General features: G+C 42.1%; 1 protein-coding gene and 1 long non-coding RNA gene across 9 annotated transcripts in view; one reads left to right on the top strand and one right to left on the bottom strand.

Annotated features, from left to right (window-relative positions):
• The window catches only part of LOC137372120 (uncharacterized), a 58,720-nt gene extending 57,035 nt beyond the window's left edge, over positions 1–1,685 (bottom strand). For both annotated transcript variants that reach the window (XR_010975390.1, XR_010975389.1), the window contains exon 1: positions 1,614–1,685. This is a non-coding gene — a long non-coding RNA (uncharacterized lncRNA). The remainder of the gene's footprint in view (positions 1–1,613) is intronic.
• pde1a (phosphodiesterase 1A, calmodulin-dependent) overlaps positions 1–19,765 on the top strand; it is a 615,382-nt gene that overhangs the window by 549,685 nt on the left and 45,932 nt on the right. For all 7 annotated transcript variants that reach the window (XR_010975386.1, XM_068035559.1, XM_068035558.1 and 4 more), the window contains one exon: positions 3,110–3,230. Coding sequence is in view for 6 of the 7 variants with exons in the window: in XM_068035559.1 (XP_067891660.1) it covers positions 3,110–3,230 (121 nt within the window). In the remaining variant the exon portion in view is untranslated. The remainder of the gene's footprint in view (positions 1–3,109; positions 3,231–19,765) is intronic.

Below are 19,765 nucleotides of genomic sequence, written 5' to 3'. Positions count from 1 at the left end.
CATCATCCAAAGTTCTGCTGCCCATATCCTAACTCATACCAAGGCCTGTTTACCCACTTCCCCCGTGCTCGCTAAACTAGTTGCCTTCCAGTTAAGGAATGCATCGATTTTAAAATCCTCATCCTTGTTTTCAAGTCCCTTCATGTCTCGTCCCTCCCTGACTCTGTAACCTCCTCCACAACCCTCTGAGTTATCTGTGCTCCTTTAATTCTGGCCTCTTGCACATCTTTGATTTTAATCACACCACCATTGGCAGTGTGCCTTCAGCTGCCGAGACCCTAAACTCTGGAATTTTCTCCCTAATCCCTTCTGCCTTTCTACTTCTCTTTCGTCCTTCAAGACACTCCTTAAAACTTACCACTTTGGCCGAGCTTTTGGTCATCTGCCCTAATATCTCCTTATGGGGCTTGGCTTCAAGTTTTGTTGGACAAAACTCCTGTGAAGCACCTTGGGACATTTTACTATGTTAAAGGAGGTGTATATATATATGTATTATGTATATATATATATATATGTTGTTATTTGTTCTGCTTTTCAGTAACTTAAAGCAATTTGAAAAGTTCTTGGTATATGGGGCAAGTGTATTTTTGTCCATGTGCTTCCCCTTGGTGACCATATGCCAGGAATTTCCTCAAAGCTGGTTCCACTCTGCTGTTTTACCTTTGCTGGAAGCCCACTGGAAACAATGATAGGAATTTTGACCACCAAAAATGGGAGGGGGGGGGGAGCGGGATATAAAAATCTCAAACCTCTTCCCAACCTGCCGACAACTCCAGTTTTAATGGAGGCGGGATGGCAGGCACTGATTAATCTATTCCCAGGCGGTGGCTTGGTCATTTAAATATTATTTTGAGGTTCATGCCTCAGATTTAATCTCCATTTCAAATTTCGCGCTTATAAGCAAGGTTTCCTGGGCTTTAGGAAACCCGATCACTAAAGGGAGGCGAGGACTTCTGGATCCAGCAGGTAAGTACCTTTCAAATGCATTTCCACTTACCTGCTGGATCCAGCTTAGCTGCTTGCACACCCACCCTCCCCATGATCAACCACCCTCCCCAAGGCACAATCTCCCACCTACCCACCAGTCCAATCTGCCTTGCACACCTCTGACATACCTCCCTGCCAACACCACCAATCTCCCTCCTGACATCTCCAATCCACACCCCCCCCCCCAGCACCTCCAATCTCCGCACCAACCCCCCCCCCCCCCCATCTCCCCACCGATACCTCCATCTGATTTCCCTGTCGACACCGCCAATCCTATCCCCTATGCCTCTGATCTCCCCCCGATGCCTCTGATCCGTCCTGACTCCTCTGATCTCCCCCAACATCTCCAATCTCCCCCCAACATCTCCATTCTCACCCAGATGTCTCCAATCTCCTCCCAACATCTCCAATCTCTCCCCAAACGTCGCCGATCTCCCCTTCTGATTCATCCATCCAATCTCTCCCCCAATATCTCTGACCTTCACACCCCACAACGTCCTCCATCTCTTCCCTCCACCGACACCTCTGATTTCCCACATGCGCAACGCCTTTGATTAGATATAATGGATTGTGAAATCCATACTTTGCCTGTCTCTTTGGCATATGGAAAGACTGCCTATTCTTACCTTGATAGACTTCTTGAGGATATTAAACTTCTTCCTCATTTTCTTTCCTTGTCCTTGTATGTTGGTCACAGCATTATTAATGGGGCTGAATGCACATTTCTTCTGTGCAAAGGGTACTTTGGGCAGTCTCAGAGGTTAACCCCTTGCAGTATATGGAAAGGGAGGTACTTATGTGTTGTAAAACTTTCTGGCTAGCAATTTTCTCATTGGCCAAAAAGGAATACATAGCCCCTTTAAGTAACAGTCACAGAGCTTTAAGAGCTATATTTCCTAAACCCCATTGATGGTGAACTCCCACTGGCAGGTCCAGTCTGGGTTACAGATATGTAATTAGGTCAACATTGGGAGATCAGCCATGCAAGATTTAAGTGAACATAAATCTCCCTCTGTTTCTCAACCCTGGGTCCAGAAAAATTGCCCCAGGTTAGCAGAGAAAAACAAATGTCTAAGATCAGTTAGTTATCAATATCAATGAATGACTATCAGCATATGCTGTGTTCTTGAATAGGTTTAAGCGAAATCTGTGCAACACACTGAACATCATATTACTGTCAACATGTTGCAGAATTTCTCTGTCTTGTGATAAAGATGCTTATGACTTATGAGCCTTTCACGACAAGGGGTAAATAAATTTCCTAAAGCACCACATCAAACAATATCTCAAATTCACCATTTTAATTAATATGCAAGAAAATTATATATTTTCTGTAATTTTTCTTGCAGTATCCAGGATGGCATCAGAATAAGCCCTCAGTATCACTGATAAGCAGGAGAGCTGAAAGCAGTTGTATTCTGTCCTCTTCAATCTGTCATTACCATTTATACTATTATGCATGAGCACACATTTTATCATCTCATTGCAACAATTATACCATTCTGTGAAATCGCAATCATTAACATTTACAAGATTCCTCCATATTAAATGTTCCAAATTTCTTTAGTCCATTTTAATAATGCTTAGTTTCCACATGTTTGAATATTCCATATTATGAGAGGAAATCTAAAGGTCCTATAGTTCTGCAGGATCTAACTTAGTTTAGTTTAGTTTAGAGATACAGCACTGAAACAGGCCCTTCGGCCCACCGAGTCTGTGCCGACTGTTAACCACCCATTTATACTAATCCTACACTAATCCCGTATTCCTACCACATCCTCACCTGTCCCTATATTTCCCTACCACCTACCTATACTAGGGGTAATTGCTACTGGCCAATTTAGCTATCAACCTGCAAGTCTTTGGCATGTGGGAAGAAACTGGAGCACCCGGAGGAAACCCACGCAGACACAGGGAGAACTTGCAAACTCCACACAGGCAGTACCCAGAATTGAACCCGGGTCGCTGGAGCTGTGAGGCTGCGGTGCTAATCACTGCACCACTGTGCCGCCCCATGGCATTCAAAAGCACACAAAACTGTTTAAATCTCAATTTATATTTGAGGAAATCTGTTTTATCTAGCTGCGAGCTGTTCATAATAGTGAACTTTTGTTTCAAACAGGTTTTATTGATTTTATTGTGGAGCCAACTTTCTCTGTTCTGACAGATATAGCAGAAAAAATAATAACTCCTCTTATAGAGGAAGCTTCTCAATCCGAGACCTCTGACCTTCGACGGCAAAGGTTTGTTATAGTATTTTTAAAATAGCTTTTATACATTAATCCATTTATTGTGTTTTTATCTTACAACATCATAAATCCAGTATGGAGGAATTTGCAAAATTGTCTTTCCTATGTTTCAGTTGCAGTTTTAGAATGTGAACCCGTTTCTGTTTCACTGTTAGTTATTGTTGATTTCTGAGCTGTATTTTCCATAATAATTCTACTAAGGTCAATACTCAGCTCCATGAAAAACATTCTTAGAACTTAAACCTGGAACATATACAAATTTAATTGATTGAGATTGATTTTTATCCTGTGCTTCTCAAAGTTCAGCCTGTCAATCATGGCAATATTGTACTGGCAATCAGAATTCTGGCCACATTGGGTGATAAGTAGGATACTTTCTTTCAGTGGAAAATGTTCCCTAGAGGCACCCTGAAGGGAGCATGATGGCACTGTACTAATACCCTGGTCACACTGGTACGATGTTGGACAACATCCTTAATTCCCCGTCTGAGAGTTTCTAATCACAGCTACTTTGGTGGTTGAAAAATAATATGTGACGATGTAAGAGGGTGATTCGAGCTGCACTACTCTCACATACTACACAGCAGCTGGGTCAAACATTGTGTGGGTGAATGCATGAGGCATATATCGCCTGCTCACTATCTCACGCATAGGAACATGGCATGGAAAGAACAAAAGGTGAGAAAATAACTGAACATGCTTGCATCAAAATAGAAACAATTTTTTTAAAGCAATGTAAATACCGGTTGCAGCTGCTGACAGTTATTTTCAATGTTTGATGTTGGTTTACAGCAACAACAATATTGGGCATTGACAAAAAAAATCCTTCTTACCTATTCATGACGATAATTCCTTCATGACTCTGCAATGACTCACCCGCACCTCACTGAGTTGTGAAAGAGTGCTTCACAGGTGTTTTGGTATTCTGTTAGTTCTGTGGAAAGTCTTTGGATTTAAAATACTTCAGGAATTACTAAAAGAAAATTCATGCCCTGTTTTAATATTTTTGTAACTGCTGTAAACTATTGCTTTTATAGTATTTCCAATGGTCCTATTATTAATGGAGGCTACTGCACTGGTCATATTGCATTACTGGGTTTATTCCAGAAATGTGAACAATATCGTAGAGATGAATGAAATATTCTCCAGAATAGAATGAAAAACTTAAACTTTTATTTCTATACTGCCTTTTTACATACTTGGGGGTAGCAAAGTGCTTCACAGCCAATTAATATTTTTCAAGTACAATCACTTTTGTTATGTAAGTGAAAATGACAACCAATTCATGCACAACAAGGTCACTCAAACAGCAGTGAGATACACAATTAATTAAAAGCAAAATACTGCAGATGCTGGAAATCTGAAATAAAAACAAGAAATGCTGGAAATACGCAGCAGGTCTGGCAGCATCTGTGCAGAGAGAAGCAGAGTTAACATTTCAGGTCAGTGACCCTTCTTCAGAGCTGGCAAATATTAGAAATGTAAAAGGTTTTAAGCAAGTAAACTGGGGGTGGGGCAAGAGATAACAAAGGTGAAGGTGTTGATAGGACAAGGTCACAGAGAATAACTAATCAGAAGGTCATGGAACAAAGGCGAACGGTATGTTAATGGTGTGCTGAAAGACAAAGTGTTAGCACTGATAGGGTGTGAATGACTGTAAAGCACAGAGCACTCCAAGCACAAACATAAAATAACACATTAAGAAAACCAAAACAGTGGGTAAGCACAGTGGAAACAAATTAAACAAACTGAAAAACCTAAAATAAAATACCCAAATAAAAATAGAAAAAGAAAAAAAGAAAAAATAACTAAGCATGAAAAAGGGGACCCATCATGCTCTGAAATTATTGAACTCAATGTTCAGTCCGGCAGGCTGTAGTGTGCCTAATCGGTAAATGAGATACTGTTCCTTCAGCTTGCGTTGATGTTCACTGGAACACTGCAGCAATCCCAGGACAGAGATGTGAGCATGAGCACAGTGGGGTGTGTTGAAATGGCCAGCAACTGGAAGCTCGGGGTCCTGCTTACGGACTGAGCGGAGGTGTTCCGCAAAGTGGTCACCCAATCTACGTTTGGTCTCCCCAATGTAGGGGAGACCACATTGTGAGCAGCGAATACAGTTTACTAAATTGAAAGAAGTACAAGTAAATCGCTGCTTCACTTGAAAGGAGTGTTTGGGGCCTTGGATAGTGCGATTGCAGGGGAAGGTGCCGTGGGAAGGGGACGAGGTGGTGGGGGTAATGGAGGAGTGGACGAGGGTGTCGCAGAGGGAATGATCCCTTTGGAATGTTGACAGGGGAAGGGAGGGGAGGATGCGTTTGGCAGTGATATCATGCTGGATGTGGCAGAAGTGGCGGAAGATGATCCTTTGGATCTGGAGTCTGGTGGGGTGGAAAGTGAGGACAAGGGGAACCCTGTCGCAGTTCTGGGAGGGAGGGGAAGGGGTGAGGGTCGAGGTGCAGGAAATGGGCTGCACACGGTTGAGGGCCCTGTCAACCACAGTGGGGGGAATCCTCGGTTGAGGAAAAAGGAAGACATATCGGAAGCACTGTCATGGAAGGTTGCATCATCAGAGCAGATGCATTGGACATGGAGAAACTGGGAGAATGGAATGGAGTCCTTACAGGAGGCAGGGTGTGAAGAAGTGTAGTCGAGGTAGCTGTGGGAGTCGGTGGGCTTATAATGAATATTAGTAGACAGCCTATCCCCAGAGATGGAAACAGAGAAATCAAGGAAGGGAAGGGAAGTGTCGGAGATGGACCATGTGAAGGTGAGAGAAGGGTGGAAATTAGAAGCAAAGTTAATAAAGTATTCTAGTTCCGGGCGGGAGCAGGAAACAACACCAATACAGTCATCAATGTACCGGGAAAAGAGTTGGGGGAGGGGGTCTGAGTAGGACTGGAACAAGGAATGTTTTATTACAAGATTAACTAATCTGCTCGGTGGGAGATAAATGTTGACCAGGGCACAGGAAGAACTCCACTGCTCCTCTTCAAATAATGCAATGGGAACAGACAAGACAGCCATCAGTACAAAACAGCTCACAGTCTAGTGCTCCCTCTGTACTGCAATGAAATGTCAAACTAGATTACAGCTCTGTCTTGGAGTGAGACTTGAAGCCAATACCTTTTAATTCAGAAGCAAGACTCATACCACTGAGCCGCACTGAGACTTAAATGTGTCACTGCTATTCACCATCATTATTAGCATTCACTTTCTTTTTCAATTCTCACTTCTTTCTCCTCCTAACTTTTCTGAAGACACAGATGGATAAATTAGGCTTTGCAGGAGCCTGTTCTTTAGGGACTGCGAGGCCTCTTAAAGTTCCAAAATGGCATCCATGATGCACATGTATTCTTCCAATGTGAAATGCGCGAGAAGCCATATTTGTAAAGCACTTTGCACGTACTTCTAACCACTGGCAGCATACAGAGTAGGCAGATAATGACATCCATCGGTGTGCATCTCTGCCACTCCCTCAATGTGCGGCTAGTGTGTAACCACACACAGCACATCATGCACGGCAATGTCCGATATCCTGATGGTAGTTACGATCTGCTCATTCTGCCGCAGTCCTCTGTGCCAGCTGTAGTTCAACTACCATGGTAAATCAAACAGTGGCCACTGGTCATTCACTTACGACTTGGCTCATGACTCTGGTCTGGAAACCAAACCCACATGTAGAGCAAGTCTACAATGAGAGCCATGCTGCCACAAGAAATGTTATAAAGCACACCATTGGCGTCCTCAAGCAATGCTTCCGCTGCTTGAGGTGTTCTGGAGGAGCCCTGTATTACTCAGCTGAGTGGGTCTCAAGATTTATGGCCATATGCTGCATGCTGCACCTTGTCATTATGACGGTTCAGCCCATGCCACCACCCATCAGGCAAGAAGCTGAGGAGCAAGAGCACAAAGAAGTGGAGGAGGTGGAAGTGGAAGAGACAAAATCTATATTACAATCGATATTAATGACTTTGATGAGGAGACTGAGTGTAGCGTATCCAAGTTTGTAGACGATACACAAAGTTAGGTCGGAAAGTAAGCAGTGAGGAGGATGCAAGGAGGCTAGAGACGGATATAGACTGGTTGGGTGAGTGGCAACAACATGGCAGATGGAATAGAGTCATATCCACTTTGTAGGAAAAATTGAAAAAAACGGAATATTTTTTGGATGACAAGAGGCTAGGCAACGTTGCATTCAGAGGGACCTGGGAGTCCTTGCACATGAATCACAGAAAGTTAACATGCAGGTACAGCAAGCAATTAGGAAGGCAAATAGTATGTCATCTTTTGTTACAAAGGTGTTGGGGTATAAGAGTAAAGAAGTCTTCCTACAATTATACAGGGCATTGGTGAAAATACACCTGGAGTACTGTGTGCAATTTGGTCTCCTTAGCTCAGGAAGGACATACTTGCCCTAGAGGGAGACCAAGAAAGGTTCACTAGACTGGTTCCTAGGATGAGGGGATTGTCCTATGTGGAGAGATTGAGTAGACCAGGCCTATATTTCCTGGAGTTTAGAAGAATGAGAGGTCATTTAATTGAAACATAAAAAATTATTAAGGGGCTTGACAGGGTAGATGCTGAAAAAATGGCTGGTGAATCTAGAACACAAGGTCACAGTCTCAAAATAAGGGGTTGGCCATTTAGGCCTGAAATGAGGAGAAATTTCTTCACTTAAAAGGTTATGAATATTTGGAATTCTCTGCCACAGAGAGCTGTGGATGTTCAGTTGCTGAATATATTCAAGACAGAGGTTGACATGGGGATAGTGCAGGAAGGTGGAGTTGAGGTAGAAGATCAGCCATGATCTTGTTGAGTGGCGGAGCAGGCTTGAAGGGCTAAATGGCCTAATCTTGCTCCTACAAAAACAAGAAATGCTGGAATCACTCAGCAGGTCTGGCAGCATCTGTGGAAAGAGAAGCTTCTCTTGCTTCTCTTACCACAGATGCTGCCAGACCTGCTGAGTGATTCCAGCATTTCTTGTTTTTGTTTCAGATTTCCAGCATCCGCAGTATTTTGCTTTTAATCTTGCTCCTAGTTCTTTTTTCCTTACGTAAGTGGAAGAGGAAGAAGTGAAGGAACATGAAGGGGAAGGAAGGATACAATGTAGACAGCCCCTTTCTGCTCATGCTCCGCGTGATCAAATGATTCATGAATACCAGTAACCTCAACCACACTTGCCATTCAACCGCAATCCACACGCTTTACCTTTCTTCTGCCATTGACCATCATATTGTTCTCTTTCCCACACTGGAAAAATAAAAGCTGACCAAAGAAATCCACATTCTGATCAAAATTGATAAATAAAATAATCATCCATGTACCTTTGCCTCTCTTGGTGCTCCTACGAGGTGCTTCCCCAGTGGCTGGTGAAAGGCTGCTGACCTTCAATTGAGGAGACTGCAGGTGGCCTTGCAGTATGACCTTGAGGGATCTAGAAAGCCTGGCTTTAGCTTGCGCCACTTCGCTCTGAGCGGCAGTAGTCTGGTTTGGTTTGCTGACAGGCAACAGCAGGTGCGCTGATGGAATGGCAGTGGTGGGAATATAATTGCTGTCATCACCAATGAGCCACTGCCAATCCCCCAGGTGGCAATCCATTGATTGTACAATGTCCAGCACCATTCTCTACTCCTCAGATACTGAAGCAGTCCATGTCCATATGCAGCAAGACATGGACAACATTCAGGTTTGGGCTGATAAGTGACAAGTTACATAGACACCACACAAGTGCCAGGCAATGGCCATCTCAAACAAGAGAAAATCCAACCATCGCCCCTTGACATTCAATGGCATTACCATTGTTGAATCCCCCACTATCAACATCCTGGGGGTTACCATTGACCAGAAACTGAACTGGATTAGCCATATAAATACCATGGCTACAAGAGCAGGTCAGAAGCTGGGAATTCTGCGGCGAGTAACTCACCTCCTGTCTCCCCAATGCCTGTCCACCATCTACAAGGCACAAGTCAGGAGTGTGTTGGAATACTTTCCATTTCCCTAGATGAGTGCACTCCAACAACACTCAAGAAGCTTGATACCATCCAGGACCAAGCAGCCCACTTGATTGGCACTCTATCCACCACATTCAACATTCACTTCCTCCACCACCGATGCACAGTGGCAGCAGCGTGTACTATATACAAGATGCATTTAGCAACTCACCAAGGTTCCTTCAACAGCACCTTCCAAAGCTGCGACTCTACCACCTTAGAAGGACAAGAGCATCAGATGCATGGGAATCCCACTATCTGCAAGTTCCCCTCCAAGCCACACACCATCCTGTCTTGGAACTGTATCGCCATTCCTTCACTGTCGCTGGGTCAAAATCCTTGAACTCCTTCCCTAACAGCAGTATAGGCGTACCCACACCAGATGGGCTGCAACAGTTCAAGAAAGCAGCTCACCAGCACCTTCTCAAGGGGCAATTAAGAATGAATAACAAATGCTGGCCTTGCCAGCAGTGTCCACATCCCATGTAAAGAATTTTTCAAAATGCCCATAGATCATTTCAAATGGACTGAAATCAGTGGACTCATTTGGTGTGGCAAATAATAAAAATTATATCCCCTTATCTCAATCATAAGAATACTCAAAACAATCATATTTTTTAGGGTTTGGTAATACCTTTCAAAACACCTTGTGACTGTGGATGATAAGCGGATGATTTGAGCTGTTTCACTCCCAAATTACTCATGACCGCTTGAAATATTCCTAACATGAAATTTGACCCCTGGGCTGACTGAGGGCTGGATTTTACAAGCTTGAAATGGCAGTCCACCTGCGCCGATTAGATGTCACAAAGCCAACGTGATATTCACCACGGTGGCTCATTTAAATGGCTGGGGTGGACTGCCCCCCACTCCCCACCGATGATGTGGAGGGGGCAGGTGACCATCTGTCCCTGGCAACGGCGTCAGGCACCACTGCGCAGGCGGCGATGCCATTTTAAAGGGCTTTGAGCCCTGCATTGTTATTTAAATTTTTAAAGGGAAATGTGTTGTAAAAAATAAAATTTATTAATCTAGATCCTCTCCCACGCACCTCCCCCCCCAACAATTATACATTTAATTCTTTGTCCTCTTCCCCCCACCTCAAAACCTTCCACCTCCAAGGTTCACAAACTTTAATCTTTATTCCTTCCCACCATCCCCTACACCAATCGGAAGCGTTTGACCCCGCTCCCCCACCTCCCGCACTGAAATACGTACCTGCACCACCACCCCACCAGTGTTACACCTCGGATCTCGGGATGGAGATCCAAAGGCGTGGTAGTGCCGGCCACTGGCAACAATATCGGAGTGGTATGGACGATAGGAGAGGGTAAGTCATTAATTCCTCCATTTGTATTTTTTCAATATGTAAATTTGGCTCCCGTTGCCGAGCTGCGGGGTGGGTGGTGCCACCACAAGGCCTTGCCACCGCTGGCAATATGGGGCCGGGCCTTCCCAGTGTCCGGCAGCATGACGGGCCTCTCCCGCCATGAGTCCTGACATCGGGGGGGGGGGAAGTAAAATCCAGCCCTGAATTTCTTTTGGCAATCCATATTTAGTGAAAAACTGAATTAACTCCTCAATCAGAACTTTTGCTGTGATCTTTCTCAAAGATATTGCCTCTGGAAACCTAGTGGACAATTCCATGATAGTTAGGAGAAACTTGTGACCTGACTTCGTTGTGGGTAAGGGTCTGACACAATCCACAAGAACACTACGAAACGGTTCATCAAAAGCAGTTATTGGTATTAATGGAGTTGGCTTAATTGAAGGCTGTGGCTTCCCAACTACCTGACATGTATGACAAGTTTTGCAAAATTCAACCAGATCCTTTTGCAAGTCTGGCCAATAAAAATGCAATCTTATCCTGGCCTGAGTCTTTCCAACACCCACATGACCTGTCACCAAGATCTCATGGGCAATTCTCAAAATTTCACTATGGTACCCCAGGGAAACAACAACCAATGAACGATAGCCCAATCCTCATCAGCGGGCCTCAGGGGAGATCTCCACTTTCTCATCAGAATGTTATTCTTAATATCATAGCACTTGGGGATCTTTTCAGCTTCTGCCTCAGAACACGCTGTTTAAAACAAACTTCTTAAGTCAGGGTCTGTCTGTTGGGCTTCAATCAAAGATGATCTGCTAAAGAATTTACCATTGCTAGCCTTGGAGCCTTTTCCACCAACATCCCCATCCTAATCCTTGAAAAAATAATTCAGCAACCGAACACCGGAATTGTCCTCCACAACCACTGAATCCTTCTCATCTTGCTTGATCTTATGAACCTAGGATCTTTTCACTACACAATCTGGGAATATTCCAGGAAATTCCACCTGCAAAACTTCAGTCTCAGCAACATCAACTGGCTTTTCCGAAATTACTGGAGATGCCAACACCTTATACCCAGCTAAGTCATTCCCTCATAACAAAACCACCCCTTCAATATGTAAATGTAGGATGATTCCCACTGTTACTGGGCCAGTGACTAAATCACATTGTAAGTTAACCTTATGCAATGGAACCACTCCCCCCCCCACCCCCCCAACCACCACCTCAATGCCCCGCAGCATGACTTTTGCATTCATAGCACTGTATGGGGGAAAATCTATATCCTTTGCTATCATTTAATGACTGAATTGCCCCTGTATCTCTAAGCAACACAATCGGCTTACCTGCCTCATCTGACAAGTATGGGGAAACCAAACACTGAGCATCAGGGACCTGACTTAATAAATTAGCACACAAGGGAGAACACTTCTGTTCCTTGTCCAACATCGCCAAAGCCTGAATCTCTTCTCAATATCCACCCTCCTATTTTTCTAACTCCTTTGAAAATTACCACACTAAGGCCTGTAACTACTGCTTTTGTGGGTGAATTTGCAATTATCTGCCAGTTCTGTGGCATTCCTTATTTTCCCAACTTTTGTTCTTCCAGATGGGACCTTATTCTTAAAAGAATACTACTTTTAAATTCCTCCAATAGGATTACTTCCCTAAGGCTTGTTCAATCTTCATGGACCAATACCAATGATCAAATATCATTTCCTTCTCTTTAGCAAATTCCATAAATTTCTGACCCTGTTTTTTTTAAATTCCTGAATTTTTGCCTGTAAGCCTCTGCTACCAACTCATAAGCATTGAAAACTACTGTTTTAACCTCTTCATAATCACTTGACTGTTCCTCCAAAAGTGTTGAATATACCACTAAAGGTTTTCCTACTAATAGTCTTTTCAATAAAATTGTCCAACTTTCCTTCGGCCATTGCAACTTTGTAGCAATTTTTTCAAAGGACACAGAGTACATTTCAACTCCTTCCTCACTGAATTTAGGTGCTAAGCGAATATTCCTTGGCAACTCAAAGGCAGGAGTTAAATTAGATTCATCCTCAAACCTTCCTGTCACTACCTGTTCATGTAATCTAAGCTTTTCTCTGTCCAGGGCAAATTTCCAGGCTTGTCTTTCTCTTTGTAACTCTCTTCCTTTTTCTTTCTCTGTGAATTCAAACTTTCCCAGTGCAATTTGAAATTGTCTTTTTCCCTTTCTTCTTTTTCCAGTTGCGTCATTTGTAGCTGAATTCTAGCTAACTCAATCTGAGAGCTCCCAGGATCTTTCTCAAGGTTAAAATGCTGAGCCAACACTTCAACAATTTCTGTCTTTTTTGGCTTTTGATTTTAAACTAACCCCCCCACTTGCTCTGCTACAGCCATTAATGCATCACTGTTAACTGTGTTAATCATTGAGAGTCAAATCTTTCTACACAAAGACTAGAGCATTAAAAGTAGATAGGCTGACTTCTCCTTTTGAGTACAGCAAAAGTAATTGTGAAATCTTGTTCATTTAAATTCTCACAAATTCCAATCTACCTGTTTTACAGCCTCTGAATTTGTGTTGCTGGTCCGAGTCCCCAATTTATTATGAGCTCAGTGAGATTGTTAACATTAAAAATACGAGATATTAACCCACAGACCAATTTAAAGAATTACACAAGATTTCACATTTTAAGACTTTTGTTATGACAACTATCCTAAAAGAAATCCCCATTAACTGAATAGTACTTTGTAAGTTGCTGATACCCCAGATTACAAAGAAAGGTATCTTCTTTACTTATTAAAACACTTGAAAACTCACAACTCACTTGTACTTTACACAATCCTTTTTGATGGCAAAATCCTTTGCAATTTAAAGCCCCAAACTCCTCCCTGTAGCAATAGGTTGGATCTACCAGAAGCAATGGGTTGGATCTCCCAGACCTTTCTCAAAGTCAATGTCCTCTTTGCTCACTTTTTTGAGCACTTTTGACCCGGATGTCCATGAATAAATGTTGCCTGGTGATCCTGCTGGTCTTCTATTTGTCCCCAAGGTTCAACTTTCAAAACATATTCAAGTCTTCGCAGCCTTTTATTGTATCAGGCTTCCAAGAGCAGGTGTCTCCTCTCTCTCTCTCGCTCTTGAGGCTGCCACTGCTGGTTTCTTCTCTTACAGCCTGTCTGCCTCCAGAAAATCCATTAAATTTATCTGGATTCAGAAGTCAATAGCTTATTGACCTGTTCCAATGTGCAGAGTCCAGAAGTCTGGTTTCACAGAGCCACTTTGGCTTTCCAATGTTTTCGGGTGTTAACAGCTGCTTGGTACTTTACATCTTCAGAATCAGTGACCCCCTTGTTTACAACCTAAGTGTCTGGGAGGATAAAACCCATTGTTCTTCAGGTGTTACCCTACAGTTTCTGTTTTTTTTTCCAAAAAAAGTCTTTGTCTGTGTTCTCTGTTGTCTTGGTAACCAAGACTTCTGACTTGTCCTTTCACAGAGTGGATGTGAGGTCACCTGACCTTCCAAACTCCAACTTAAACTTTTCTAAATCACTATTTTTAAAACATAATCATGTTATAAAGTCCAATGTTCATAACAAAATACTGTTACCAGCTCCAGTATCCGCAATGCACCTTCCCTTTAAGAGGTGCAGGTTGGCTTTAGGTGGCACTCGGCACTTGCGATATAGGGGCTTCCTGCTGATGCATGCAGTCAATGAACAGAGTGGGGAGCACTGGTTGCATGCAGTAATTATTTAACACAGCAGGCAGCACAAATTTGACGTCCTACCTGTATTGCAGTGAACAGGCATGGGTTAATCACACATCACGATCCTTGCACCTGTTTTCTGGGGTTATCCAATTTAATATCCACTGACTCTTGCCAACATATCTACTGCACATCTGCTACCACACCATTGTGGGTATTTTCCATGTGTGAGTCTATACAATGAATTCCAGGAGGCTATTTGACTGGGAACAACATCCACAAACCCAGCATCAATGTATCTGCAGAGTTTAGCAGAACTCCCCGGATAGGGATCAGATGCAGGAAATTTAATCTTGTTTTTTCCTCTCCCTAGCCCAGGGGTAGTGAAACTAATTGTGGCATTACCTGACAGATCAGCTCACCCCATACAGAGCACAGATCAGCTCTGCGTTCTGTAAATCTTAGCTTTCTTAATGGATAATAATTCACTGCAACATTTCCTCGTCAGTTCATTGTTAAATTTTGAGGACTTAACTAACCAAGTAACTTGCTGAGTTTTACTCAACTTTTTTTGTTTGATGGATTAACATATAAGTTAGTGCTGTTCATGCAGATTGTTTATATTTGCATGAATAGTGCCTGTACAGATTATTGTGAGGGAAATTGCTTAAGATTTTCAGTTATAACAGAAAAAGAAGAATCTTGCCTGGGCAATGACAGCAATTTGGGCCAGAATGACTCGAGCCACCTCTATATTATAGCTTTGTTCTATCTAGCGCACCTGATGGGAAGGCAGTGCGTTCATTTGTTGTCGTATTTATTCCTGCCTGCTTTTACACTCCATTGACTTCAATGGAATTGTAAGTCAGGTGGGGTGTATATTGTCCCAAATATGCCCCATTTTTTTCTGGGTGCATTAGGTTAAAAGCAAGGTCTTTGTTTTTTCTCATACGATTCTTAAATTTAGAAGGTTTACTTTTGGGCTACAGGAGTTTTCTGAGGTGTAGAGAGATTTATGTAGTTTTTGAAGGATTTTACTTTTTTTGTAATCATATAATACTCTCACTGTTGGTTAGTTTTATAGGTTATTTGAAGTGTCCAAATACGAACATACATACGAATTAGGAGCAGAAGTAGGCCATTTGGCCCCTCGAGCCTGCTCCACCATTCAATAAGATCATGGCTGATCTACCTCCACCTTAAAAATATTCGATGACCCCGCCTCCACCACCTTCTGAGGCAGAGAGTTCAAAAGTTGCATAACCCTCTGAGAGAAAAAATTTCTCTTAAATTTGTCGTAAAAGGGTGACCCTTCATTTTAAAACAGTGCCCCCTAGTCCTGGACTCACCCACAAGAGGAAACATCATTTTCACATCCGCCTTGTCAAGACCGTTCAGGATCTTACATACTTCAATCAAGTCTTTTCTCTCTCTTCTAAACTCCCGTGAAAACAAGCCCAGTCCGTCCAACCTTTCCTCATAAGACAATCCGCTCATTCCAGGTATCAGTCTATTAAACCTCCTCTGAACCGCCTCCAACGCATTTACATCCTTCCTTAAATAAGGAGACCAAAACTGCACACAGTATTCGAGATTTGATCTCACCAATGCCTTGTATAACTGAAGCATAACATCCTTACTTTTATTTTCAATTCCTATCATAATAAAGGATAGCATTCCATTAGCCTTCCTTATTACTTGCTGTACCTGCATACTAACCTTTTGTGACTCATGCACTAGAACACCTAGATCCCTCTGCACCCTGGAATTCTGCAATCATTCTCCATTTAAGTAATACTCTGCTTGTTTATTCTTCCTGCCAAAATGAACAACTTCACATTTTCCCACGTTATAGTCCATCCGCCAGATTTTTGCTCACTCACTAAACGCATCTATATCGGTCTGCAACCTCCTTATGTCCTCTTCACAACATACTTTCCTGCCTATCTTTGTGTCATCTGCAAATTTAGCTACCGTGCCATCACTCCCTTCATCTAAGTCATTGATATAAATTGTAAAAATTTGAGGCCCCAGCATAGACCCCTGCGGGACTCCCTTGTCACATCCTGCTACTCGGAAAAGGACCCATTTATGAATACACTCTGTTTTCTTCCAGCCAGCCAATCTTCTATCCATGCTAATATGTTACCCCGTGCACCATGAGCTCCTACTTTGCGCAATAACCTTTTATATGGCACCTTGTCAAATGCCTTCTGGAAATCCAAGTACAGTACATCAACGGGCTCCCCTTTATCCACAGCGCATGTTACTCCTTCAAAGAACTCCAATAAATTGGTTAAACATGATTTCCCTTTCACAAAACCATGCTGACTATTCCCGATTACCTTGAGTTTTTCTAAGTGCCCAGCTATAGCCTCCTTAATAATTGATTCTAACATGTTCCCCACGACAGATGTCAAGCTAATTAGCCTATAGTTACCTGTTTTCTGCCTCCCACCCTTCTTGAATAGAGGCGTTATATTTGCTACTTTCCAGTCTGATGGAACCTTTCCAGAATCTAGCGAATTTTGATAAATTAACATCAATGCATCTACTACCTCATTGGCTACCTCTTTTTAGGAGAAACCCATCAGAACTTAGGGACTTGTCAGCCCGCAGCTCCATCAGTTTGCTCAGTACCGCTTCCCTAGTGATTGTAATTCCACCAAGTTCCTCTCTTCCTTCCATGTCCTGATTTACAGCTATTACTGGAATGTTTTTTGTATCCTCTATAGTGAAGCCAGAAGCAAAATATTTCATTCATTTCATCTGCCATTTCCTTATTATCTGCTATTCACTCCCTATTCTCACTCTCTAGAGGACCAACACTCACTTTACTTACTCTTTTCCTTTTTAAATACCTGTAGAAACTCTTGCTATCCATTTTTACATTGTTAGCTAGCTCCCTCTCATAGTCTGATTTCTTTCTCCTGATTAACCTTTGAATCATTCTCTGCCACTCTTTATATTCTGACCAATCAAATGACCTGCCACTCATCTTTGCGCAATTGTATTCTTTATCCTTAAGTTTGATGCTTTCCTTAACTTCTTTAGTTAACCACAGGTGGTGGGTCCTCCACTTAGAATATAGCAGAATGTGCAGAAAGTATGAAGTGAGCAGTTAGTGAAATTTTCACAAATGTAATATTCTGTTGTTTTCTGCTGTTAAGTATTAGTACTATGTAATGGAAATACAACAATATACTTTATTGTGTGATGTTGTTCCTTAGTACACTCATAAACATAGAAATACAGGATGAAAAGATAACCATTTGAACGCTGCTGAGCTTTTCAACTTTCTGTTGCATGCTAAAGCACTTGTCTTTAATTTATGATATACCACCACCTAGTGGTTCCTTTATGGAGTTTCCCAATTTAATTTGTGATGTGCCTTACGAAAGTTCACCAGTGCTTTTAGTCATTTTGTGGATAAATACATAAATGTTTATTAAAAGCACTTTTGAAATAACACTTTGCCAGTTCATACCAAAGTTGTGACATGCTTATTCCTCATCATCTTCCAGCTTTAATGTTACAGTTCTTTAGCCAGCTTTCTGTATTGGATTTTCAAATTACCTAAATTATATGCCGCTCCTGGTTTGAATTTCTGCATTTATTTCATCTCTTTGAAAGTTATTTAAATTTCCACTGACAGTTCCTATTTTAATCAGTCTACTTGCATATAATAAATGATTGGTACAGCTGTATAATTTGTATTTTGCTCAGTGTGCAATTTTCCATGACATAGAGAGAAATACAGAGATCAGAGCTTACATGGTTGTGGACAAAGACACACAGACTCAGGAGGTTTCAAAAACAGAGATGGGAAACAGAACCCAATAGAATTGGCAGATGGAAAGGGCAGAGTGAAGGGAATAATAGAAACAGTCAGGAAATACTAAGACTCAATGGAGGATTGTGGATATAATGCACCCAGATGATGAAGGCCTGAGCTTGGCAGATCAAAGGAACAGCGCCATGCTTGGCTAATAGATTACAGAAAGAGACAATGCTTAACCAACAGGTCAGATCAGCTTAGTCGACAGTCACCAGGACAGAGCTGAGAGATTGTGAGGATGGGTGAGAGATAGAGGGGACAAGGCAGGTGTTACAGACAGGTGGTAAGGGATGTGAGTGGTTCGCACTGTTCACCTCCCAACTGACCACAATCGTGTTTTGTTAAAATGTTGAGTTAATCGCTGAGTGTTTTTTTTAGAGTCAAATAAATATACAAATGATAGATTTTCTTGTGGGGTAAAAAAATGACTTTATTTTTACACAATTCCCACAGTCTCACCCACGCACACATTCACTCACACACACATACAGAAAGATAGATAAATAGATACAGAGAAAAGGGTAAGTGGTTTTAAGTGAGATAGTGTTCATGGTTTACAGTAAATCTGCTGAGTTTTCAAAGGAGGACAGACTCTTTTAAAGTTACAGGCCTCGGTGTTTGTAGTCTATTGGGGTGTTGTAGATTTCTGGTGGTTCAGACTTCAGACTGGAACTGGTGATCACTTCAAGTTCTCTGCTGCAGCATGTTGAAGTATAGAATTAGCAGGGCTTCTTCTTTGTGCCAGTCCAATCTCACAGCCTTTGGCTAGACTGCTTTCTGTGGTGTTGGCTTGATCTCCCCTCCCTCTCCAGAGGTAAAAATCTATCACATTAGAGTTTCTGTTAGTTGACTCATGGCCTTCTCCATTGGTGTGACCACACAATGGACCAGGATGTGAAATCCATGACTATCTATTGATAGCTGGATAAGTACCACTCTGTTATGATATGGCTACTTGACTCCTATTCATCCTGATTTTGTCATAAGACATTCATCCTGAGGGGTGGGGAGGGGGTGTTGTCTCAGAGGAAACCCATTCTTGATGGTTTCAGGATGGGTGTAGTTGACACCTCTTTGCCTGGAATGTATCTTTTTGTCCTTTTGAGACAGTGAGGCAGTTTTTGAATACACAGGCCAGGTCATCTGATATTTTGCAGCCATCTTTTCAGCACATTGCACACCTTTTTAAAGGAAAAGACAATTTCAAAGAGTCCACATTGGATATCTTGAAAGTTAGGAATATGATATGTCTTTACGGGGCATCACACAGGCATATCAAAAGATCAGAGCTGTGGCTTTGGTGGCATTTCACAGGGAAGAACTGGACAGTCAAAGGCCAGAGCTAACAAGTCATAGGAACATAACCATAAACCGAAGAAGGATAGAGCTGAAAGAATAGTGGAACAATAAGATAAGCATAAATAATGGCAGGAAAATTGAGACATGAGCTAGTAGAAAAATAAAGAGAACATGAAATACAGAAAGAAACTGGAGAAAATGTTAGAGAGTATCAGAAAACAAAAGTTCAAAAGAGAAATTAAATTATACTACAAATAGAAAAGAAGAACTAAAATAGAAATAATAATAAAATCTGGATGAGAAGCAAGTTTTAATTAAAAAAAAACAGAAATCAAGGGACCAAGAAAGTAGGACAGAACTGGGCAATGATGAGAA

The sequence above is a fragment of the Heterodontus francisci genome, chromosome 7 (genome assembly GCF_036365525.1).
Source record: "Heterodontus francisci isolate sHetFra1 chromosome 7, sHetFra1.hap1, whole genome shotgun sequence".
Taxonomy (NCBI): Eukaryota; Metazoa; Chordata; class Chondrichthyes; order Heterodontiformes; family Heterodontidae; genus Heterodontus; species Heterodontus francisci.
Note: the sequence above shows the minus strand (reverse complement) of the source record. Positions and strands in the feature narration are given on the sequence as shown.